This window comes from Poecilia reticulata, linkage group LG5 (assembly GCF_000633615.1).
Source record: "Poecilia reticulata strain Guanapo linkage group LG5, Guppy_female_1.0+MT, whole genome shotgun sequence".
NCBI lineage: Eukaryota > Metazoa > Chordata > Actinopteri > Cyprinodontiformes > Poeciliidae > Poecilia > Poecilia reticulata.
The window spans coordinates 20,268,913-20,295,092 of NC_024335.1; the positions used below are offsets into that span (position 1 = coordinate 20,268,913).

Consider the following 26,180-nt stretch of genomic DNA (forward strand, 5'->3'; position numbering starts at 1 on the left):
TTATAACGGTCACTTTACATCCATCTTATTTAAGTTGATCTGACATTTTATATGAAATAAGCTATTATCAATTTAGTTGTCAAAACACACAAAATAACACCAGTTTAATAGATATGTGTAAACTCGGCTACAGGTACATATATTTCAATAAATTAGAGTATTTTGTGGGAAAGCTATTTTTTTCCATAATTACATTCAAAAACAAAATGTATATATTACAGAAATCTACTGCATACTGATTTATATTTATGTTTATTTCATATCATTTTGATGATCAGAGCTTACAACTACACTGATATAGACAAACTTTTCAGTAGACTCACAATTAAACAGTTTTTTGTTCATTTTATGATTTTATTCTAATCAACAGAGACACTGAATTTTGGGTTTTCATCATCATCATCATCATCATCATCATCATCATCATTTCACCTTTTTGAATTAAATAAACTTTTTTTATATTATTCCAATTCATTGGGATGACCTTGAGATTTTGGCATGACCAACACCCAGACTCAATCTCATCGAGAAAAAATGCAAAGCTGAAACCTCATGGCTTCCTTCACCATTGTTTTTCTTTAAAGTATACGAGACAACAGTCATTTCTCATCACGTTTGAGCACGAGCTTAACTCATTGCTGACAACAAAAGAAAAACATCCACACCCATTTCTTTAGTGTGCGAATTCATTTGCAAAACAGAGACAAAAAATAAATTAACATTGGAAGTGAGATGCCAAAGATTATAGAGATTCAATTCCATATACTGAGAGTGCAGAGTACTGTGCAGAAGCTAGATTTATTGTCCTTTAAATATTTAGCCATGTATTATGAGCTACCTTACTAGAAAAAACAGGAGTCAAGCAATGTAAGTAATATGAAACATTCAGTTCAACTGCTTCTATTTTAACACATATTGACTAAAGAATGGGAATCGAAGCGGTGGTCTGTCGGTCACTACAGCTTCTGGCTGAACTGTATGCTTCTTCTCCTCAGCTTCTCGGGCTGGAGAGACGCGAGGACAGAAAACTCGCGAAAGACATCAGCACTGGAGATGTCACCTGTAAAAGGAACATTGAAATCAATGCGACACCATGGAGACCTAAACACTTTTTTTTTTTTACCTTCACCACGTCTGTTTCAAAGGCCATAAACCCACCAAGTAATACCTCTCTTCAGTATTCAGGAGGAAATCCCCGAAAACATTTACAACCACCTAAAGAGAAAAAACCCACAGAGTGTAACGAAGTGAAGTTTGCCTTCCTTCTCACATACAAGTTTCATGTTTCAGCGAATGTAGAGCTACAGAGAAACGAGTAGTTAGTGACACCCATTCTTCTTTTGTCAGCACCTCAATTAATTTCCCATGAGAAGTTCACATCCTGCTCTTTCTTACTTACCAGTGACCTAAATATTTATGCCATTCTGATTAGGTTAAATCTAAAATCAGAAGTGATTTCACAGTAGGCAGAATATTTCACATTTTATGGAGGAACGACATAATATTTCAATTTAACACTGGAACATTCTGATCTACTTTATCTTGTTAACGATAGAGCTTTCTCTCTGAGACTCCAAGAAAAGGTCGGAGAGGGTGCACTTAATAGCCTTATAAAATGCAACGCAAAAATTCATGCAGCTTTTTTCACATCTTGTCACATTTCAACAACAAACTTCAAGGTTTTTTTTATTAAAATGGTACATGTTTGTAAAGTGTAAGTAAAAGGCCACTTTGATGTTTTTTTTACATAGAAAAAAAAAATCCAAAAGTGGGAATGACTCAGAGGAGCGGGTGCTTCCCATAAATAATTGTGCAATCAGTCCCCTTCAAAAATAAGTAAAAAGAGTCCTTTTTGTGAAAGTAATATAAGAAGAATAAGAAGAAAGGTTTTGTTGAAAGGTTTTGTTTTGTTGAAAGAAAGCCCCTACTACCATGTTTCACCCATGAGACATGGTAGTAGCAGCGTCATGCTGTGGGGTTCCAATTCTTCGGCAGGTAACGGGAAGTTGATCAGAGTTGGTCAGAAGATTAATTTAGCTAAAAACATAGAAATTGTGGAATTACAACTGTTTAAATGCTGGAAAATAAGCCTATGCCCATCTAAAAGAACCTGCCAATATTTGTGGATGTCATCTGACAAAATGTGAAAATGTCTGCAGAACATGAACGGATCTGCAAAGCACTCCAAAGACTCTCCATGAAGAAATGTTCAGGTAAAGAAGCTGCAAACCAAGGCATCTGAACAATCACCCCCCACATCACCAGATCAGAAAGAAAGATCCCACTCGCCCTCAGACGGCCCAGATTGCTTCACTCACTCTATCCCGAACATCCTTGTGTTTATCTTTCCTGCTGCCTGTGAAAACACCTGTGGCAACAGAAGCAATGAGTCATGGGTTATTTCCACACATGGACACGTGTTACATTTTTGGTATAAAATGAAAAATCGGTCATTTATGAGATATCTTTCAGTCATGCGAATGGAGCTAAATAAAGTCTAAAAGTGGTAGATAATTAAAGGAAAATAAGAACATTTTAGATTTGAATCTGAGTGTTCAGATTTGGTCTTAAAATGTGAAAAACAAAACAATAAATTAAAAAGTAGGAAGTGGTGCTCAAGTTTCTTTCAGTTTCAAACATAAAATCCACCAAGCAAAAACAACTAAAAACTCTTATTTTATTTAAACTGGAGTAAACTTTAGCAACATTTCTTTCTATTTTAAATCAGTTTGTTGTGTTTTTAGAGTTCAGATTAAAACTTGACATTTTCATTTTTAATTTTTCAGGTTCAACTTTTTTTTTTTTTTTTCAAATAAAAATACTTTATAGTCATTTTTAGTTTCCTAAACTTGAAAGCAACTTTTCCTGGCAGCAATTGTGGGGTGAGTTTACACAGTTTAGTAGGAATTTTATTTTCAAATGATGTAAATAATTTACCGTAAAAAAAAAAAAAAAAAAAAAAAAAACCTGACACAGGCGAGATCTGATTGAAAAAAAAAAGAAAAAAACAACATTCTCCCAACACCTTTAATTGCTGAAAAATAGTACTAAGATATAAACTACAATTCCAACCACAATATTTATGAAAGTGTCATGTTGGGAGGATGTTGCGAAACAACAATGGGAGCAAGAAGCAGGAAGCATGGGTTAGTTTCTCAGGGATTTCAGGTTTATTTGCATTGTTTTTTTCCCTTAGTGCTTCTAAAGACAAGAAGTATTCCTAAAATATTCAAATGTAAGGAACCAGAAGAATGCCTCCAAGTACTTTAGAAGTGATTTCCATCTGACATGTGTCTTTTTTTTCTTTTTTTTATACACAATACAAAGACAAACATAAAACATCATCAGTTAATCAGATTCTGTGTTAGAATGCTGAGAGGCAGCCAGCTGGCATCAAGATAAAATACACACCCAAACTATTTACAGTACATTTCCTTTCGACGGTACCTTGAACCACTCTTAAGTCAATACACACAAATGGACACAAAACATTTAATACTTCCTTGAAGGCGGCGGCCCTTGACGGTTTTGGTCACAGTAGGTTCACACCGCCCATTAAGCCTGGCTCTACTCGAAGTACACTCAACTATTGCATCTATCAGGACTTCTCTGGAACCTCGCTCGGAGGGCACCGACAGTGTTTTCTACATCTCTGCTGCTTCACAGAGCAAGGCAGGACTACTCTGTATCTACACGTTCCCTTTATAAAAGTCTTTGGCAGAGGAAAATAAAAGCACAGCTGTAAAAAATAAAGAAGGAAACCACCGTGATACAGAGACACAGAGGCCACAGCCTCGAAGCTGTGGGGATGGAGGAATGGCACAGATGTGCAGAAAGGACACCGGAGACCAGCGGGCTCTCATGGTGGTGCATGCTCGTTCCACAGGACTGCACCGCACAAAGTCATCAGAAAAAAATGTGTTCATCATGCGTTAGAATGCAAACGATGCCGAGCTCCCCCAAATAGTAATTCTGGCAAAAAGCATACATAGAATATCATAAGTACTGACCAGGAAGGGAAGCCAGACACACAGATCCTTTGACCACACAAGGTGCTCTGTTATCTCCTCACATAGGTTAACATACATGAGTATTTACAGGAAGTTGGAGGTCTTTTCATATACAGTCTCTCGAGTCACTCGTCTTCAACACATGGCATTAAACAGAAGAAGGTGGAATGGAAATGGAAGTGAAGATACAGTGCTCTGCAACAGTATTTATACCTGTTAAAACATTTCATTGTTTGAGACAAACCGACGCAAGGCGGCATGCGTTTCTGGGAATTGGATGGAAAAGACCGATTTCAACTTTTTTCTTGCAAATAAAAATCAAAGAATGGGGTACATTTGTATTTTTTTTGTAAATATACCAGTAAGTACTTTATTCTCAGTCTAAATACTAAGCTGTCCTTTGAAAGAGCTCCACAGCTCTGGTTGCAGAATCTGACATCTGACCTGTTCACTCTACAAATCTCGACTCTTCTAGAAAAGTGGCACAAAGGAATCTCTAGTACAGCCAAATGAAGCCCCAACTTCAGCTTCCCCACACACCTTACCACATATGGGAGAATCAGTAAAATTGTGGAAGATGGTGCAAAATAGAGCCCTGCACACACGGCGCCAAACACTAAAAACCACCCTGAATACACCAATTCTACTGCATGGTGATGGCAGCATCATGCTGTGGGGATACTGTTTTAGACATGGAAGCTAGTCAGTCAATGGGAAGATAGAAGGAGCTAAATACAGGACGAACTTGGAAGGAAAAAATGTTACAGGCCGTAAAGAGTTAAAATTGGAGCACGTTCATCTTCCAGCCCGACAACAACCTTAAACATGTAGTCAGAGCTACAATGTGGAGGTTTGGAAAGCGTATATTCATGAGTTAGAATGGCCATGTCAAAGGTCATATCTGATTGGGGAACCTACAGAAGACTTGAAAACTGATGTTCACAGACTAAGTTTGAGCTGTTTTGGAAAGTTGGTAAAAACATAAAACCGAAGATGTAACTGCAGCGAAAGTTAGTTTTGCAAAGCATTGAGTTAGAGCTGAATACAATCGCATGCCACATCTTTAATATTTTTATTTGCAATAATAATAATAATAATAAAAAGCACTTGATACAACATTTTCCTTCCCTTTCCAAACATGCATGATGTTTTGTTTTGGTTTATCATAAAATCCCAATCAAGTAGTTTGATGTTCGTTGTTGTAACGTCACAACGTAAGAAAGAGGTCGAGGAGTACAAGTACTTGCTGCACAAGTGCACTGTAAGCTTCCTGCTCTGGTTTGTTGGCTCATGTACTTTTTACAAGTCAGTAAATTAATGGCTGCAATTTCATAGTTTACTCAGTTAAACAGAATTTCAATTCAAAAGCTTGTGCAATTTAGCAAAAAGCATCGTGTCCCCAGATACCAAAAAGTTTATTAACTGCATATTAAGGCTATTCCCTATCGTCTCCCACAAGTTCCTAGCTTTGGGATTAAAATGACAATCATTAGATATATGCAGACAGGAACTGCATTCCAGGATGAATTGCACTGGTTCTCTGGTATGATAAATAATAAAAATAAAAAAAAAACCTCTCACATAGGCATAATCTAGACATGAACAATGTAAAACAAGCAAAAAATAATAATACTTTATTATGGGAAAAGTGCACAGTTTCTTTCAATAATATAAAAAAAAACACATTTAACTCTTGCTCTCCTGCTCACTCACTCGTCATATCACATCGTATCTTACACAGCAGACCAAGGACTCTTCTCCACAAGCCCTTCAGTATCATTTTTTTTGTCACAGTAAACTACCCTGGCACCTCCAATGTAGCTTCTAAATTGTTATTTATTTATTTATTTTTTTTAGTAGTTGAACAGATACCATTTGTAACCTCATGCCACAGTACACAGTTTCTAGTCCTCTAAATACGATTATAGTTACATCTCTGTTAAAGAAGAGATGGGCTGAATGGGATGTCAGGCAGATGGTCTGTATAGATAGAGAATGTGGAAGATTAACGCAGCTAGATCCCCCCAGAGGTAAGGGCCAGAAATCAACTCAAAGCGCGCAGCGTTCGGTGAACTCAGAAGATTAACCCTGTTAGAACCACGCCAAAAAGCAGAAGTTAGCTTAAGTGTATGTAGTGTGGTCAGCAACAAGCATGAGTGGCGCCAAGAAGTAAGAAGCAGGAAAATGGAGGTGGCGTCTATATAGTCAGTAGAGTTAGACAGCTCCATCAGGGGTCCCGCCCACTCGGTCACCCCCATCGGCAAGAAGTTGCCTGTAAGATCTAGATCTACACTTGACTTGAGATCACTGTCTAGGGGCAACTTCAACCCAATCGCCTCTCAGTCTGGATGAAAAAAAAAAAACAGAGTTTATGCTCCCAGGTAAGGAAGGGACCACTAGCTCTCGTCTATGTTGAGGCAGATGAATTCCTGGATGCACTTCCTATACTGCTGCTCAGTGGGGCTGCTGCTTGGATATTGACCTGGTTGACCCAGCGGAGCCTCCGCCTCGCGCATCTCCTCGTTCATCCGCGCCAGTCGCAACCTGGAGGAGGGGAGGAGGAAGAGGAGGAGTAGAGGGGCAGAAAGAGACGAAGGGGTGAAAGAAATGGGTTAAAAAGAGATTAAGAGCAAGTGCAAATAGACACACAAAGGGAGGAAATGATTGATTTGATTTTAACGGTGTGGCCTATAGGAGAAATACCACAGATTCACTGTAATTACACAGAAAAGTAAAGCAAAACGTATAATAATTGATCAAACTGGTTTAATTTAAAAGCAGCAATTATTCCGGCTGCTGCTAAAAATATAACATACTGATGATTATAGCTGTGGTAATTCATACAGCAGTTTAAGGTTAAATGTAATATCAAATCAATTGAAAGTTTCTGTCAGACTTAAGGAATCAGTTGCTGGTTTCTTAAAGCTAATTGTTACTAAGATAAAAATCAGTTCTTATGATTTTAAACGTGTTTAATGACCCATTGCTAATGTGATTGTGTTGTAGTGTTTTTAATTAGAGGTTTCTTACAGAAAACTATTAAAACGGATCAGTAAAGATGCTCAATTTATTTCAGTCACAGTGTTAAAAGAATCTTTGTTGGTGAAAACTCATTCACTGGTGCTCAAGGCAGCTCCAATAAAAGAACCAGTTAAACCAGTTTTTCAATAAAAGAGTTCTATATTTAGAATTTTGGCAGAGAGGTTTATTGCAAGCAAAGCATTTCTGGTAACACTTTATTTGAAGGGGGGTGAATAAGACTGACATAACACATGTCATGAACATGAATAAGACTTCATGAATATTTATGACTGTTGTCATAAAATGTCATTCGGTAAATTATGACACTTTTAATACAAAGTTGACATTATTCAAAATGTCTTTGTTATGACAACTTGACATTAACCAAGAAATCATTACTGATATAAATTTGTTATAAAAGTATTACTGATTGCACTTTAAAAATTAGGTATCTATGTTATTAAAGGTAAAGTTTAAACAGTAATGATTTCTTGGTTAATGTCAAGCTGTCATAACAAAGGCATTTTGAATAATGTCAACTTTGTATTAAAAGTGTCATAATTTACCGAATGACGCTTTATGACAACAGTCATAAATATTCATGAAGGCTTATTCATGTTCATGACAGGTGTAATGTCATGTTTATGAAAGTATCATGACAGTGGTGTGCTGTGGTGGCGCAGGGGTTAAGCACAACCCACATATGGAGGCCTCAGTCCTCGACGCGACTGTTGCCGGTTCGAATCCCGGCCTGGTAACCTTTGCCCCATGTCTTCCCCTTCTCTCAATACCCACTTTCCTGTCAATTAACTGTCAAATAAAAAGGCCACTAGAGCCAATAAAACCTTAAAAAAAATAGAAAGTGTCATGAGAGTCTTATTCACCCCCCTTCAAATAAAGTGTTACCGCATTTCTTTCTACTACTGCTGAGTTGTGAATTTGGTGCCGAGGTATCTTCAGCTTTTCAGTGAGTCGGTGTGTTGATGTGGAAACTCAAAGTTCTAGCACCGGTTTAGTTACAGAACAGGTTTGGTGGGAAAAACTCCCATTAATAATTCGGACAGTAGCAGCAGGTGATTACTAATAAAGCACGTGATGATTGTAATTCCTCACAGCGTGACGATGTCTGCGTTGGCAGCCTGGACAGCGATGCTGAGGGGGTCGTTGCCCTGCTCGTCCACTTCCGTCTGCGATGCTCCTCTCTTGAGAAATAAACACACCTGACTGTACAACAGAGACAGAAAGGGACAAAAAGCTCATCATCCCAAACACATGGAAAAAGGAACAACGGAACAAGCACAGTGACCGATTTGTCAGTGAATATGTTTTATCCACCCCTTCTTCTTTTAAATGTTTACAAACATTTCATAGCTATTTCCCAAAATGATGCAAGGTCATGAGAGACAATGACTAAGCCAACTGACAGACTTATGATTCACGGTTCAAGTGTGACATGCTGACTTTGGTCCTACTGATGTTATAGACAGTATTGCCACACTGAAGACAGACCAAACTGGAAAGTTTTGAATCTCGTGACTCAAATGTAATCTGGAGAAACATTTTCATGAGCAACAACAGAAACCACGTCATGAGCCACTAGCTTCTGGAAACTTGAGTCTTTCCTGAAAGCCATCAGACATTTCCTTTAAATCCCAATTTTCTTCTTACACACACTGGTTGGTGATTCATAGGTAGTTATTCCTCTGAAAGCCTCTTACCCAGTGTGGCCCATGTAGGTAGCGTGGTGAAGCGGACCCCTGCCTCTCATGTCTCTCTGGTTCACATCAGCTCCGTTCTGGAGCAAGAACTCACAAGCGATTAAAGAGCCCTGGAAGAGAATCAGACAGAGATGCCATTCACTTTGTGGAAGCTAATCACTTATTAGCTAACATACACACAGCCTGACTTTAAACAGTATTTAAGCCCAAAAAATGGAGGGGAAGTCATGTTCTTTGTAACATATCAAACGCACAAGTGAAATTTGTCAAAACATGTTTACATTCAGTTTGAGATATGTAATAAAGATGATAATAAAAACTAAAAATTTCAACTATTCGTGTTCTGGCAAGTAAACCAGTTGTTTAAATTTTTATAACTAAATTTCCAGTTGTCTCGAACCGTAAAAAAGATGCAAATGATTCACAGCTATACCGGAATTAAAACAGTAACTCATTTTGCGATGCAATAAAATCTAAGATAAAGGCTGCTATCAGATAAAAACGGATGTAAAAACCGCAAGTTATTCTTTTATTGTTTTAAAATAAAAAACAATAAATAAAAAACAATTTATATGATAGGAAATGGAATGAAGCGTTGAAAGCCAAATCTTTTTCTAGACTTAATTTTCAGTTTTCCATATTTATACAGAAATAATAATAAATAAAAAAAACACTATAAAAATAAATTCCATTTACAAACTTTTCAAAACTACGTAGGAAACCTGTTTAATCCCTGATACGTTCCTGGACATTTCAAATGAGAAATGATGATACTGACACCTAATAATCACAAAACACATCCGCTTGATAACTGTGAGGCGTTACTGGACCAAACACAACAGATGTTGCGCCGTCTTCCATTTAAATCACAGTGTCTACTAAAATATATTTAAGCATGTTTCTATTAACACTGAGCCTGCAAAGCCTCTCACCCCGACCACAGCCTGTATGAGAGCCGTTTTTCCCTCCTCTTCTTCGTTGGTAGCGTGCACATCAGCACCGTGCGCCAGTGCCTCTGCCATTAGGGGCAAATTATGGAGACGAGAGGAGCGATAGAGCAGCGCCCCAGGATGCAACTCCCTGGGATCCTCGGGATCCGAAGACCCCTCCTGTTCGATCTCCACTTCCCCACTGGAGGACTCCTCCGACTCCTCTTCTGTTAGTGAGCAAACGAATAATGGCCATTAAAAGTTTAATCTTATAAAACACAAAATAAATAGTGTTCAAGCTCCCTTTTACTCTTCAAGATGCACAAAAAAATGATCAGTGATCAGATTGGGCCCTTTTTCAGCTTTATCTCATATTTTATCGTTATCTTATACTTTTTGTTTAGTTTTTTTCTTCTTTTGCTCTTTCCTTTGGTCTGCTGTTGTATTTCCTTCTAATTCATGTACAGCCCTTTGAATTGCCTTGAAATGTGCCATATAAATGAAATTACCTTCCCCTTATCAGTCCTGACTGCCAACCAAAAAGTAAAAAAAAAAAAAACGATATATTTTTGTGGTGTAGCAGTTCTTACACAATTTGTAAGAACTGCTAGGTAGCTGTAAAACACTAAAAGCTAGTTTAGAATGTCAACCCTACATTAATTTGTTTTTAACCGATTACTCTCTCACACAAACAGTGTCACATTCGCGTTGCACATACGATAAAGAACGAACACTCACAGCAGGAAGGCTAGAAATAATATTTTAAAATTTCTCCTTTAGTTATAGCTCTTAAATAGAAATCCTAATAACAGGTGTACTCGTTTTACCTTCCTCCGTCACACTGCCAAACACGAGGATGTCGGTGCTGCCGTCTGTGCTTCCTCCCAGGCCGCTGTCGCTGCTGAGACCTGCAGGGCCAAGCATCGCCAAGCCACGGACACGTTAATCATTACACACGCACAATTTCCATCTCCTAAGCAAACACAAACATCGCGCTGGAACTGAATCGCCCAAACTCACTGCAGTTGATGTAAGCAAAACCGACAGAATTTTTCTTTTCTATACATTATATTATCCAAGTTGAGGACTTACTGCGAGGACCAGAGCCGGTGTCAAAGTAGGAAAACAGTGAGTCCAGCTCGTCTGGGCAGAACAGGGAGTCCCGTCTAAATTTTGCTGCAGCGGCTGCAGTTTAAAAAAACCCCCCAAAAAAAAAACAATTGAAAAATGCATAAAGCAAGGTTTTGCTTTATGCTTGTGATGATGGATATTTGAACCTCTTCACTGACCTGCTGTGAGGTTGGCGGGTGAGGCGCTGCCAGGCTCGTAGCGGTGGTACTTCCTGCGCGCCTTGTTGGGGGCCCGCACAGAGCTGCTGTGTCGCTGGCATTTCTTCACCATCCAGGGGCGGGACTTCCTCTCTCCCTCCACCAGCGCCTCAGTCCCACTCAGCTTCTTCAGGAAGCGTTTCTCAACATATTTAAACTTGATCCAGGCCTCTTTCTCCTGCCTAGAGGGAGGCGAGTAAGTATCATCTCGGGCACAGAGTAGAACAATTTCCTATCAAATTTATTTAATATCAATATGTCATCTTTCCATCTTCCTTTGACACATAGTGACATGTTGCTATTATTTTAAATGTATAAAAATAAACTGAAAAAACTGTTTTGTGGACTTTTAGTGCTCTACGGTCAGATATTTGCAACCGGAGTCAATCAGACAAGGAGGACAAAGAGCTGAAAATACTGAAATCTCAACCACTAGCTGAGTTATTACCAATACATAGCATATATTTTAATGATATTTTGAACTGGAGTATGGTACGGGAACCTCCTTGGTCTTCCACGACCATCTGTATCAGGTCAGAAAATAGTGACCAAAAAATATGCATCAACAAAATAAGTGTTCATTCTAATTTTCCAGTCAAACTTCCTCGCTGGAGCTGGCTTTACCTCGAGCTAGACGGTCCTGGTTTTTTAACTCCCAGTTCCTCGCAGGCTCCCTCGTAAATGTTGTTGATCACAGTGTTTCCCAACTCACACATGAGCTGCATGCAAAACACAAGGGGGGGGGCAAAGTTGAAAACCAGACAGGAAATAAATTTAAAAGGAGTAATTAAAAATGTAGCAGTGTGGCAATGTGCTGGTGCCAATTAATATTGCAACACCACTGGGAAGAAAGAATGCTGCACACGCAGAACGGGCTGCGGGGAAACTGGTGAGAGAGATGCACCTTGAGTAATTCTGGCTCCCACGAGTCCAATGTCAGCGAGCGCACTTTAGAGAAATGGACGCCTAAACTCCTGAAAATGGGAAAAGGGAAAGAGATGGAATAAAACCGAATAAAGTTTTTCTTTCTATATTCTTAACTAATCCCACTTTTTTTTTTTTTACTGCCTGGAGCGGAATATGTCAAAGTCCTTTAAAGATTGTCTACTACACTCTGAGGGAATCTCTGTGAAAATCTCAGTTTTTATATTTAACACGGATGGAAGTTTTTTGAAATGCAGTTACTGCTCCTGAAACTGTAGATTGCAACAGTGTGCCCTAGTTCATTATCTTTAATAAAATATATTCGATTAAGTACCATAATACCCCTGTGCTTTTACAAGTGAAATGTTGGTAAATTAAAGTGTTAAGGGATCGACACTTAAACATTTTTATTTTTATGGATGGTAAAATAAAGCAGACTAGAACAACACAGAATATTTGTAAAGATTTGTCTTCCCATCATGTGATCAAAACATATTTTCCTCAAACAGTTTAATGTTGGTTGGCTACCAGGAAGAATTTGGAAAAGCAACGGCAAACTGGAAAAGCTGGTTTTGGAGTATGTCAATATGCAAACGTAAGATTCCTCAAACATGCAAATACCTGTGGATCCCCGAGCACTCGATACAAAGCAGCACGCCCAGGTTGATGGAGGCCCAGCACGGAGCCGCCTGGCCGCAGTCGCTGCACAGCTCGTTGCCTGGCAGGCTCTGCACCCGCTGCAGGAGACTCTCTCCGCCGCCCCGGCAAGCCTTGTCCGCCCTCTCCCCCCTGTCCCGGGGCTCGCTGGCAGAGTCGATGCTGCTGGTGGACGGTGAAGCCGTCCGGTCCAAACGCTTGCAGAACGAGGCAGATGTTCAGATTTGCTTACATTCCAGAAATGATTTGAAATAAACTGAATTTTTTTGCTTCTGTATTTGGTCGCTCTCTGATTGTACCTCGATGTAATAGTTGTCGCCGATGTCTTTGTAAGCAGAAGCGATGCTTGCCTGGACCGCCTGGATCCAAGCCTGCCGCAGCTTCTCAGACTCTGCTTGCAGCATGCAGCTCCTGCACACGCCAGATCATAAAGCACGCCTCATTTGATTGGTGTAAATGGTAATAGCCCATTTAAATTATGTCACAGCTTGCTATGAGACAATTACCTCTGTGGTAAAGAAATATGAAAAAAATTATATGAGTAAATATGCTTGACTCACAGTGGTTGATATTTTGGCAACAAATATCACCTAATTAAAAACTATTTTTAAGGATCACCTCATTGATAAGGCAGTTTGTTTTGTTTCTCATGAAGCCAAGTAAAAAGAAAAAAACGGGTAACACTTTGAAGGGCTGCGTATAAGGCTGCAAGATTTAATGCAAAGTTGCATTTAAAGTTTCAACTTGTGCCATTATTTACCAAGAGACACTTAATGTCGTAAACACTTTATTCATGACAGGTGTTAATGAGAGCGCCACGTCAGTCTTCACATAAAGTGTTACCGAATAATTATATGAATATCTGTTTGGCACAGCATGTTGAAGGACGTTCATTGATGAAGGATTAACTGTGTATAGTCTCACTCAGACGTTTGTTCCAACTTTTAGCTTAGAATAACGTAGAGGATACCTTCAAGTTAAAATCCCAAGTTTGAAAGTTTTCCATAAACCACAGCCTCAAAATCCAAAATGGATCTGTAGCAGAAGCTGCAGGAATAAACTGCTTATTTATCTCACTAAATGAGACAAACTGTGACACACATAGTGCTGTACGAAAAGCAAACGACAAATCCCACCGATTTGTTCTCGGTTCGCTTCTAAAACTTCCCATTATGCCGTTGCTTCTCCCACATTACATTTCTTTTTTATGTAATGACCGGAAAGCATATTGTTTTGGGTCCTTGTGTGCATTACCTTCAAAGTTAATTAGCTTCATCTTAATGGAAAGCTAATTAGGAGCTGAAAGGGAATCTAAGCAGCACCAGCTGTGTTTATACCACAGAGAACTGCTTTTGTTTGACACACACTAACACACTTACTTTGTGGGCGAAACCACCTCAAAGCAGAATCTCCTCTCATTATCTTCACATGGTTTGACTGAGCACAGCCTCAGATCCTCAACCACCACCGTCAGAGAATCCTGTTGGCGGAGGAAAAGAGTATCACAGAAACCACAGACGGCAGAGAGCAGGTTGGACTTCTCAGGCAAGTCTGTGCAGGGATCCTCCATTCCTTGCCAAATGACTAATACAAATGAATTTGTGGAAGCAACGTATTGGTTTTGTTGTGCGAGGGAAATATTTCTTTTTAAAACGAAACTAGTTCAAGAACAAAAAAGCTACTTTTACCTTGAGTTTTTTTTGGTAGACCAGCTGGCTGTTTTGGATTGAAAACCACCGCCTGATGGGAAAAAAATGCAACAAATGTGATTTCCCAATAAAAAATAAAAAAAATAAATAAAAATGTAGATTTTCAAAGTTAGCAGGTTTTTTTAATATGATTTCACAGTGAAAACTGAACATTCAAAAACCAAAGAAAGAAAGGACAGAAGCAAAAGGTAAACATTAAGGAATAGACAGAAATGAAACAAAAAAATAACACAATGAAGGAAGATCACTAGATAGAAAGCACACAAATAAGAAAGAACGCAGAGAGAAATTTGCTATGTAATGAAGGAAAGAAATGATAGAGAGACAAAGTGAAGAAAGGGATTTAGGATGTACAAAAATTAATGGACACAGAAGGGAAAACTAAAAGAACATAGGAAGAAAGGAAGGCAGGAAAAAGGAAGGACACAACATTCAAAAATCTTAAAGTGATTAAAGTGTAAAAATAGCATTTTCCAAACTATTATAGAACCATGACTACTGAAGATATTCACAAGTGACGTATTGTGTTTAGTTCCTCACCTGTTCCAAGTCTTGAAAGCATTGCTGGCTCTCTTGAACAGATAGCCCTCCATGACGACCCCATTGGGTGCGTCCACATTGAATTCAAGCTTGTGATCATCGTAGGAAAAATCCTGCAGATGGAACATGTGAAAAAAATGTTGAGGTCTGGCTTTCTTTTTTTTCCCCATCGAGCTTCAATTAGATTGGTGATTAGTAGTAAAACAAAGTCTCTCATGAGGTCAGCGAGTCACTTTCTCAGCCAGAATGTTTAGACCGTGGAAAACTGCAGGTTTAAACTCTCAGATTCACACTACCGCATTTAATTGTGATATTGCTGTGCAGCCTGTCTGAATCAAATTACAGCAGATAGCGGCGGCATGGCAAGGATCACATCTGGAGCTCTGCTAAAAACATTTATGTGTCTTAACAAAGTTCTGAGAGACAGACGACAGTTGCTGAGCGTGGTAAAAAAAAAACAAAAAAAAATCGTTTTACATAGACTGTGATTATGTTTCACTTCGGTTAGATAGCTTCTGTTCCCCGGTAAGGTAACACTGAGCATATGGCAGGTTGGGCACGCGCACACACACACACACACACACACACACACACACACACACACACACACACACACACACACACACACACACACACGCACGCACATACACAGAAACACACGCATACACAGAGTGTCCACAAAAGTATCAATTCCAGTTGATTGAATTTAATCAGTACCAAAAATCAAGACTCACATGTGGAAAGTAATATAATGTTTGTTGTTTTGTTGAGGGATTTAGTAGTAGGCTGTGTGCAATTCTGAAGAGTTGATGGTGTAGTGTCTTGCAAAAGTATTCGCACTCCTAGATATTTTCCACATTTGTCCTGTTACCACAACAAGCTACAATGCATGTTTTTTGGGGGATTTTATATGATAGAACAGTACATAATTGCTAATAGAATGACAAATGATACAATACATGGCTTCCAAAATAACTGTGGCATGTCTTTGGAATCCAGTCTCCTTCATAATATAATGCAGCACAACCAAAGGCCTTCAGAAGTCACTTGATTACTAAAAAAAATGTCTGTGATTCAATCTCAGAAGAAGCCTTCAGGTAAAGCACAATGTACAGCAGAACACCAACACTGCACACCAGCCTGAACGCACCATCCGCACGGTGTGAGGTAGTGGTGGCAGCATTATGCTGTGAGGATGTTTTTATTCTGCCAAATAGAAGAAAGAAAGAGAATCCTGTTATAAGATGGGATGGTTCACCTTCCTGATGGCTTAGATCAAATCATTTTCATGTGATAGAAAGGCCTAGTCAAAGTCCAGACCTAAATCTAAATGTGAATCTGTGGCAAATATGTGAAAACTCCAGGTCATAAACACTTTTCATCCAATATGGCCAGATATTAGCAAAAATAAAAAAAAAAAAAGGTAAAAAAAATTTATCCACGTGCCAGGCTGCTGGAGAAATACCCCAAAACACTTGCAACAGAAGCTGGTTCTACAAAGCAATGACTCAAAGATGCTGAATAAGTTTAGAACGTTTAGAAAACCATGGATTGTTTTCTTGAGGATTGTGGTCGTACAGTCCTGAAATTTGGAAAAGTTCAAAAGATACCAACATTTTTGGACAGCACGGCACATACCGAAAGGTTTTATATCTACATAAAAACCATCATCAAAACATACACTTTCCTCTGATTCCCATTCATAATCAGAGGGACGTGCAAAAACATGACGGAAAAATGAGTTTAAATACTAAATTCTCAGCCAAGCATGACTGGAAAACCTCAGGTGCATCATCATGCAGAGCAACGAAAGTGCAACAAACGAAAGCTCTAATAGAAACAAAGAATCCAAAATGATCCTCACCAGCAAAAAGTCCAGCCTGCCAAATATCTTCATTTTCGCCAAACTGACATCTAGCAACATTATGAGCAACAACAAAGTCAGCTAATATAAACAGAGCAACAAATGTCTGTGTGTATCCTAAAGGACCCAGCGGTCAGGCGTGCCAGCCCACACAAGTCCAGATGAGAGTCTGTCAGGCGACAGCAGCGCGCTCGTGCCGATCCTTCACACTGCGCCACCTGCCAGCAGACTAGCAGCCTTCGCCGCGTGGATGTGGAGCGGGAGCTCATTACCATACAGCTGCCACACTCGTGCCCCGCTGACCCCATCGAGAGAGAGATCAAACGTGTCATTTTACTGCAGCGGGTAAAAAGGAGGGGGAAGCGGGGTTTTCTCTGCTGCATGTCTCGCTTCTCCTCTCTGCCCTAAAGCACAATTTAAAGCTCCCCTCTGACCCTCGCACCAATCCCCAGGCCCGTTGTGCGCTGAGGGGAGTTAGCTTTCCATCTGTCTGCAGCTCTGAAAACTGTTGCTGTTAAATCAAGCTGATATTATTGCTCCCCAAGCACCAGGGTGAGAACCCCTCTTCCCACCTTAAATCAGCCGAGACCCTGCAAGAATCTGGAGCGCAAAGTGCCTGGAGGGAAGGAGGCTGCAGAACCAGGGGTCCGACAGAGCGAAACCCATTTAGTTTGCAGAATCCGGCCAGTTTAACAACACCAAGGTCGAGTTATGCATATTGAATGCGTCCCCGTAGTAGAAGCTTTGATAGAATCTAATTTAATTTTGGTACTTAGATACACAGCAAAAACACACGATATTTTGATTTTGGTCAAGTTTCAAGTCCAAAATCATAAACACTTTTCATCCAATCTGAAAAATTCACGTGTAAACATCTCAGTACGCTTGAAATAAGACAAAACTAATTCACGAGGAACTTTTCAGCATGACATAGGAGCTTGTTTAACTATTCTTTAACTTATGGGAAAAATATGTTGTTCTACTGGCAGATTTATAACCAGCACCTTTTTTCCTCAATATTAAAGAATTGTTGACTTAAAACAAACTCCCTCATCTTGCCGAAAGGTTACTTGTGAATTAGTTTTGTCGTATTTCAAGTGCACTGACGTATTCGCACAAGAAGCTGGACCAAAAATTATTGGTAAGATTTTGTGTTTTCGCTAGCAGTGAATAACTAGCATGCGCTGCGGTTAACAGGTGTGCCTGCGTGACGGTGAATCAGAAGCTATTGTTATTCACTGACATTCATGCCATTTATTACAACTTCATTAAAGAGCACCACATTAATAAGCACCTTCTGCTGTTTTCTGAGGTGTTATGTAAAAGCTGCTGCAGCAGAAGAACCTCTCCTGTCAGTCACAATAACTGTGACACTAAAGGACATTAGTAACGTGACATAACCGTCCAATTAAATGCCTCCATGAGTTTAAATACCTGTAAGCAAAAAGTCTGCATTTCATGACGATTCTATGCTGCGTCAGGATTCAGAATAAAACTACTAGATTCACATGCAGCTTCAGATTCAAGCTTAAACTGCCACAAACTACATCCAGAAGACTTTTACTCTTCAGCACATGAGTGTCTTTTTAATCTTTTGTGTTTATTTCAGTTAACATTTCTCTGATCCAGAATCTTCTACTGGTAAAAAAAAAAATGGGGGAGGAGGAAGGGTGAAGAATCGGTTCCCTTGGGAGACACAAAGTCCTGCTCACATAGAAACTGGGCATTAAACTGAAAGAGTATCTGAGTATCTACAGAGAGAGACAAGTTGTATAAAAAAAACCCTGAGAACACAGAGTTTGACAGATTTCAACTGTACAAACAGAAATGTATTTTCTACAGGGAAAAAAGAAAGAAGGAAGATAGGAAGGAAGGCAGCGAGGGAGCAAAGAAAGAAAGAAAGAAAGACCTTGAAAGAGGGAAGTGAAAAGAAAAGAAGAAAACAAATCTAGTTTATTTTTTCTATCCTCCTCCAGTCTTGGAAAATACCACAAGAAACTTTCATATTTTTCTATTTTCCAGAGGGTGCAGAAACATTCACATTTAACTTTACTCCCCAACAAATCTCTTTTTTTTGTCTGATCTGAAGTAACTTAGAGACCTATTAATAAAGAACGTCAGCATCTATAATTCAAAAAAATCTGCTGCTTCATGACTGTGCCTCAGGCTGCTCCGCATTTGCATATTATTGAAGGAAAAGCATGAAGAAAGAGGAGACGATCTGTCTAAACATCTCCTCAGGCTGTTGTGCAAAAACATTTTTGCGTTAATGCCGTTTGGCTCGCACTTCCCTTCGACAGACAATGCGAGACCTTTACAGAAGCAGCCACTTTAGCGGGAAGACGCCCTCTTCCTCACAGCTTCATTCTCCGTCACACTCAGCTGGCGTCGAGCCCTAATCTCCCTTTATCTGCTTGTCTTCCGTCTGTACCACTCAGCCTCACATTCAGCGCCCTGCTGCACCTCATGATGCCATCTGTTGACTTTGGCCGGAGCTGGCAGCGGATGAAGGAGGGAGCGGAGGCAGGCTGGCATCGTGTGTGCTCACATCCCCACAATCGCTGGCAACAAATCGACCTCTCTGGCACCATAATTACCAAACCTGTAGCTTAACTGAGGACAGCATCTCAAACCAGAGCACAGCCCTGATCATCCTGCCGCTAAAAGTCTGTCCTAAAACTACTGCAAAACGTTTTGGTTTGCAGTAGTTTTTAATTTCTATTGCTACATTTACAAAACGTGTTTAGGCTCTTATAAAGCTTTGCAAGAGTAAGTTCATCTTCTCTTTGTGAAGATGGAAACAAAGGCTGAAAATACGTTTTTTTTTTATGCAGCAGCAAAAACTCACACTAAAAAAAAATGATAAAAATTCAACATATACTTGACAAATATTTAAAAAATCCAAATTGAAAACGTTTCATTTACTAACTTTAGGTGCCAGACTAAATTTACATTTAGTAGACGTCCTCACTGCTCCGGCCAAACCAGAACACTTTTATTAGATGTAAAAGTTTCTAATTGAAGCTTTATTTTTTGGTAAGGTTGCAAACTCACCTGCATCAGAGTCTGGAGGTGGAAGAACAAGGCCGCACGTTAGCATGGAGAAAAAGAAACAAAAAAATGCAGAGAATATGATTATTAAAATATTAGTGCTTAAACTGAATGCATTAAATGTAATATACAGTGTAATACAGGTTTTCAGACTGCTCTCTAACATTTTTTTGTCTATCCAGGAAACAGCTGTAAAAAAAAATTCCTTGATGGGCTGTTCTGTTTTTTGTTTTTTTTTCATATTTCATCAAGCGAAAAGTATGCATAGAGAGCTAAAGTGAGTCAGATTAAAGAGAAGAGGTTGCTGAAAGGCCAGCAGGGCACGAGGCTGTTTGTCAAGTCTGGCAGGATGCCTTCAATGGGCAACTACATCGATCACCGGGAAGGGCCAAGTCAGGCGGAAAAACAGGCATGTAGTTGGCATTGCCTTCCCTAACAGATGGATGTTTTTTTTTTGTGCATCTGTGCATGAATGTGAATGTTGAATATGGAGCGGGAGCTGGACCGGGCTAAAGGAACTACTTTTCACTCACTTGAGAGATTTTTAGAACAGAAATGTTTGATTTTCTTTTCAAATGCGAACTTTTACTTTGAAATTCGAAGGTCAAAAAATATCCTGCATTCCTTTCAACGGTTCACTGAAATCAGAAAGAAAACACAATAGATGATAAAAACAAAATACCTTAGAGCTTCTCTGGAAGGCTTATCAAAACCTTTCATGCCAATTGAAGATAAATCTTTTGTTATCTTTTCAAGTTTGCTTTGTGTCTTCAATTGCACGCATCACTGACCAACAAGCTTAGAAGGAATAAGGAAAGTTTAACAAAAAAAAATAAAAATCTGATAAAATCAACAAAGAATTAACTTTGCGAGTGAAACCGCTGATAAAGCAACAAATCTAATCCCCCAGATTGTTAATTGAGACTATGCAAAAATAAAAAATAAAATAAAAAATTGCTGGAGATGTTTCTGTTTCACTTCAGATGTTTGGAGGAGAAAAAAAATGTGATGCTAAAAACAAGTGCGGTGTTGTTTTCTCACCCTCTGCTGGATGAGAGCGTGTTTGTGCTCCAGCTCCCTCTTCTCCATGGCAGAGTCGATCACCAGCTGGTCCAACTGAAACATAAAGCAGAAGCCGTCAAACGGAGATTACATCTCACCTCTTTGTTTTTTAATTTGCCGCTTTTATCCATAGAGACGAAGTATTAGTTTACCTGAAGATTTACCAAAACAAAGGCAGCTATGCTTTATTTGGATTCTAAGTGACGGACAAACACAATTAGTGCGCAACTGTAAATGGGGAGAAGTGTGAAGGGTTTTCGACACGTTCATCAAAAAGTGTGGTAGTTCATTTAAGTTTTGCTTAGATCAAGACTTTGACTAGGCCAAGCATACATGTGAATAGGTATTTGTCCACATGATTTCTCTGCAGATCTGGCTGTATGTTTGTGATTGGTGTCCTGCTGGACAGACTGAATCTTGAAAGTTGTCCCATATTTAGCTGCATTCAGATTTCCATCAACTCACCAGCTTTCTAATCCAAATTTTTTAAAAAAAATCACGCTTTTTTTAAACTTGTGGGGGTTTTTTTAACTTAAAAAAAATAATAAATCATGTTCTTTTTTTGTTTTTTTGTTTGTTTTTTTAAGATTTCTACACAGTAACTGAATTACTATGTGGAAATTTGGGGAAGTTTGTATAAAACCAACACAAAACTTGTCTATATTTTTCAGAAGAAATCATGATGCTTCCCACATGCTTTGTCATGAAGATATTCCTGGATAGTTGTCCACATTGTTACTTGTAAATAAACATAACTTTTCTCCCCACTTCACAATAATTCACTGCTCTGCTTTGGACCACAGTTCCAACAGAATACATTGAAAGTTGTGAATAAGACTACTGTATACCTGTGCAGCCAGCTTTTTCATGTAGGGGTCAATCTCATCTAAAATGTTGAAGCCTTGCTTGAACAAAGTGTACTGGGCTCTCATGAAGGACAGCATCTTAAGGAAGCATGGGAAGAAAACTAAACAGTCACAAAATGATGTTCAAAACCAAAGAAAGGACACATGCTGATCATCTGCAAATGTCTCAGAGTGTGAGTTACTTACTGCATCAAGGATTTCAAACTTCTTCTTAGCTTGAAGGACATTAATCTACACAAAAACAGCAGCAACAAAAAGCAGATTTAGATCCTAATCTGAGAACAACACAGGTGATCTGATCTGATTTGTTGGGCCAGACACACAAGCCTCAGCAGCCGTGGAGTGTGAGTGCCCCCTACTGGACAATACTGAAAACATGATCTGCAGAGTCTCACCTGCAGCACATAGTCCAGGGCGAGGTGCCTGAAGGCTTTGCGGCTGAGGATGAGCGCCTGCGTGGCCTCCTCTGCTTCGTGCACCTTGTTCCTCGGTGCTTGAGCGTTCTTCACCTGAGCCAGCTCCATGTCCTCGCGCACGCGGTCAAACTGCTTCTTGGTGTCCTTGAACTTACGGATGTCTCTGAGGCAGACGCAGCACAAGCATCCCAAGTACAACTTTAAAACTATAGACACTATAGCTTTGTTGACCAAGTTCGTTTGCACAAATAAGGAATTTGACTATGATTGACAAGCACTTACAGATGCAGAGTACAGATATCAAAGTTTTTTTATTGACAAGAAAGAAAAAAAAAGGTTTGATGTGCAAAATGTTTATTTTGTTACACAGCAGAGTAGGTGACTATTCTGGCTGTAAAGTGTCTATTGTGTTTATCAGACAGACAGCCTGACAGTTGTTTTGTGCAAATACCTTTTTTATTTTTATTTTTTGCCATGTCATAATTACAAATATGAGGCACTTGATTAGGAGTGCAAAGTGAATAAATATGATGTATAGTTTTCAGAATTTACAAATAAAATCAATTGGGAATAATGGGCTGCATACTTAAAAATGTTGTGATTTAGTAGAGCTCAGAACAGCACTGATTATGTACAACGATGACAATAAACTCCTTGCAAGGCATATGCAGATGTGGTTTGAAAATAAAGAAAAACTATGATTTAAGAGAAAAAGGTCAGGACAAATATCTAAAACAGATGTACTTCAGTTAGAGGGATTCATGTGTGGACTAATTGTTGTGAGGAGTTAAAAATGTATGTATAAAAACGTGATGTTAGGTGGAATCCAATCTGCATTTTGTGTTCTTGCCATTGACAGGAATTTAAATATCATTAATCTATTTCTGTATTAGTTTTGTCTTTTTTTCCCCATTAGTTTTTTTTAAACGTGTGTACGGAAAAGTTAAAATGACCAAAAATAAATACATGATACAATTTAAAACCTTTTATTTTTTTTAATTAGACACTTCTTTGTCTTGCTCTGTTACATAAAATCCCAAGGAAAATGTGTGACCTTTGTGGCTTTAATGTGTTAAAATCTGAGACATTTTCAAACAACCACGAACAAAGCGTCTCCGCAAGGAGACAGCTGGGTTACTCACTCCTTAATGAAGGTATGAAGCTGCTGCTTGATCGACCTCTGAGCCTGGTCAAACAAAATCTGTACGCCGACACAAACACAACAAGTCACATTAAAGCAGCAGATAAATATCTCACTTTACGTAGAGATTGGTGATTACGGCACATGAATTTGTAGTGGCTAGGTGTTACCACAAGATGGCACTAGAAAGCCTTTGAGAGCAGAAGATGCCACAGGGTGAGGCTGAGGAGGAAGGAGAGGCAGGACACATGTGCACAGACTCAGCTGCTGCATCAACAGATTTTTGGCCTCACATTTCCCTTCCTGTCAACCTTAGGATTTCCATTTCTCCTCCCACCGCGTTTTCTTCTTTTCCTTTTGTTTTCTTTCCGTCTTGACAAAAAACTATTTTCCCTCCATTGCTATTTGTTTCATGTGCAATAAAGCACCCAGCGGGTGATGGTGGACAAACAATACAGCCGCATTAGGAACGAGATTTGACTGAAATTGCGATTGCATCATAATCGCACACAACAATCAACAATCAATTCTTTTGGGATGGGATTAAACCCTATGGAGAGAACCATTATTTACCCTGGACATACGCGTTGCAGATTACAGGCTTAGTTTATGTGTAAGCCTCCATCCACATAATGACCCCGCAGCCACCCGGTGACATCAAGGAATCAGGTCGTGCAACATAAATAGGTTTCTGGATGTGAGAGGTCATGCATTTCCAAACAGGGTCTCTTTAGCTCTTTGTGGAAATATTTAAAAAAAGCAGAATTTCCCTCCAAAGTTAACTTCTGCCAATCCACAGTTACGTCCTACATATTGATCAACGTGTAACATTTTCCAGCTAGGAGAAATGTGGAAAAAACTAATATTGGGATGACAATAACAGCCACAATGCAAAAGGAACAAAACAGACTAAACATCTTTGTAGTCTTAAGGAAACTTAGTGAAGCTAATTGGGGGGAAAAATGGCTCCAATTTACAAGAGAGCATGATGATTATGATGTGGATCTACGGAAAAAGGTCTGCAATCTAAAATGTAAACACCATGGCCTGCCTCTTCATCTGTTCAATCCTGGCTTTGTGTTTCTAAACATTTGTTGAACAAGATGTACAAAGAGACAAACTGTGAAAAGCAGCCAAAGGACATATTTATTGTCTCTCTGTCCTTCAGTCTCACTCTACCATGACTCCATTAATGAAGAAGACGAGGTGTTAGGCTGGAGGACTGGGACACATTTACTGAAGAGGAATGTGAGAAAGTCGTTAAGGGGAAAGAGAAAAACAAGAGCTGGGAAGAGGATCAATTAAAAACTAACACCATCTATAGAAAATCAGTGTTTTCTGAAAGCGGTCCGTGAGACAGCAGCCGGGCAGCACAGCGCACACCTGAACAGTAGAATGCATAAAAAATGGTTAAACTGGACTTATGATTAAAAAAAAACACACAAGATCTCATCAGCCTGATCAGTTCAACAGTTTCCTTAAGACTACAAAAGCTCAAAGAGGCTTAAAAAGCCAGAGAAGAAGAGATATGAATAAAGATTACAGGAATAGAGATAAATTACTGAGAAATATGAAGGGATCAACAGTTTATTTTGTACTTCATGTTGCACGTGATTCACTGCTCTCCGAACACAGCTGGGAGGTATTCTCTTAGTAAGAAATTGTTCTTGTGAAAGCCCCTCTTACTGATTTAACCAGCATGCAGCAAAGAGCAGCCGTTTGATCTGCTCTTTATTCCTTCGTGTGCCATGCAAAACCAAGAGTTTTAAGTGGAAATTCCACTCAAAACTGACACCACAAAGGGAAACGACAGATTAAATACGAAGTGATACAACCAGACTGGAATGTCATTCAGATTTAGAGAGGCATAGTTTTGTGTGAGGTCAAAGAACGACACTGGAGTTTGAAGAGGGGAAGGATGGGGCTGTTTTTCGTGGTTTCTGGTCTAGCAACATCACAAGAGCCTCCAGTGCAGCAACACGAACATGCAACAAGGCAGAGGTGGAATGTACCAACACGGCTTCTAGAGGTCAATCTTCACTTAACGTTTTAGTCCCATCCAGCGCTGCTTACCTACGCATGCATGGCTGGATTGAACATGCAAACTCTATGCAGAAAAGACTCCCAGCAGGAGTTTGAACCCAGGACATTCTCGCTCGTAAAACTGTGCCACTGTTCAGCTGAGTTATTACTTTAACCTTCAAATACATGCAAATAACTTTCCTCTGCTTTGTTTAGCAAATAATGTCGTACAAAGACTAACCAGAGAGTACAAATGTCCTCAGGAAGCCACTTTAAACATCCTAATACTGAAATGATTAAAGGAACTTTTTAAAGTAATGTCCCAGTTACTTTGTAATTATCTAGTAACTTTGTAGAAGGTTACGTGATTTACGTTGGCTAATTCCTCCAAAAAGAGTTTTTGATGCTTTCTGGTCATCAGTGATTTCCTGATTGCACAATAAAGAAATTTTTTTTCTTATTTTTTTTAGAGGAGATTGGTCTCTGACACGGCAAGACAATCAGACCCACCATACTGTGAGCTTATTTTGCATTTACAAAATAAGCTTTTTGTAAAGACAAAAAGCTTATTTTGTCTTTTTTTTTTTTAAAGAAGGAAGCAGCAAACCATGTTTATGTTCCTGTTGAGATCCCAACAGGAGTTTTTGAAATGTCATGACATCAAGGTCTGATTTATCTCAGCAGATTCCAATTACACTTAGTCATAAAGAAGAACCGCTCTGGTGTCATGCCGGTAAAACTGTGATTTCTGTTAAACATGAACACAAGAACCAACAAAAAATAAAGAAGTGGGAAGTTTGATTGTGTGTGATGCCTGTGTGTTGAGCCCTAAAGGGGAGCCGGATTACAGAAAGATGTTGGAAAGATTCGGGCATGTGGGGGCACCTCTCCTCCCCCTCTCGCCTGTGGCAACAACGGTGTG

General features: G+C 39.3%; 1 protein-coding gene and 1 long non-coding RNA gene across 4 annotated transcripts in view; both read right to left on the bottom strand.

The window, feature by feature from the left end:
• Positions 1-402: 402 nt before the first annotated feature.
• LOC108166299 (uncharacterized) lies at positions 403-2,633 on the bottom strand. The gene is made up of 2 exons (XR_001776616.1): positions 2,319-2,633; positions 403-1,060 (listed from the first exon to the last, which is right to left on the bottom strand). It is a non-coding gene; the product is annotated as an uncharacterized LOC108166299 (long non-coding RNA).
• A 514-nt stretch (positions 2,634-3,147) lies between these two features.
• Positions 3,148-26,180, bottom strand: part of LOC103464920 (arf-GAP with coiled-coil, ANK repeat and PH domain-containing protein 3) — a 53,882-nt gene continuing 30,849 nt past the window's right edge. The window contains exons 5-24 of one of the 3 annotated variants that reach the window (XM_017304717.1): positions 23,238-23,296; positions 22,075-22,258; positions 21,866-21,910; positions 21,662-21,757; positions 20,793-20,867; positions 19,760-19,766; positions 14,837-14,954; positions 14,276-14,327; positions 13,967-14,067; positions 12,887-12,998; positions 12,552-12,784; positions 11,911-11,980; positions 11,631-11,725; positions 10,968-11,188; positions 10,771-10,863; positions 10,506-10,595; positions 9,682-9,905; positions 8,750-8,859; positions 8,145-8,255; positions 3,148-6,554 (exon numbers count right to left, since the gene is read on the bottom strand). In XM_017304717.1, coding sequence (XP_017160206.1) covers positions 6,407-6,554; positions 8,145-8,255; positions 8,750-8,859; positions 9,682-9,905; positions 10,506-10,595; positions 10,771-10,863; positions 10,968-11,188; positions 11,631-11,725; positions 11,911-11,980; positions 12,552-12,784; positions 12,887-12,998; positions 13,967-14,067; positions 14,276-14,327; positions 14,837-14,954; positions 19,760-19,766; positions 20,793-20,867; positions 21,662-21,757; positions 21,866-21,910; positions 22,075-22,258; positions 23,238-23,296 — 2,244 coding nt within the window. In that variant the 3' untranslated portion in view covers positions 3,148-6,406. Of the gene's footprint in view, positions 6,555-8,144; positions 8,256-8,749; positions 8,860-9,681; positions 9,906-10,505; positions 10,596-10,770; positions 10,864-10,967; positions 11,189-11,630; positions 11,726-11,910; positions 11,981-12,551; positions 12,785-12,886; positions 12,999-13,966; positions 14,068-14,275; positions 14,328-14,836; positions 14,955-19,754; positions 19,767-20,792; positions 20,868-21,661; positions 21,758-21,865; positions 21,911-22,074; positions 22,259-23,237; positions 23,297-26,180 lie in introns of all 3 variants that reach the window. The other 2 variants (XM_008409331.2, XM_008409330.2) reach the window with 2 other exon arrangements.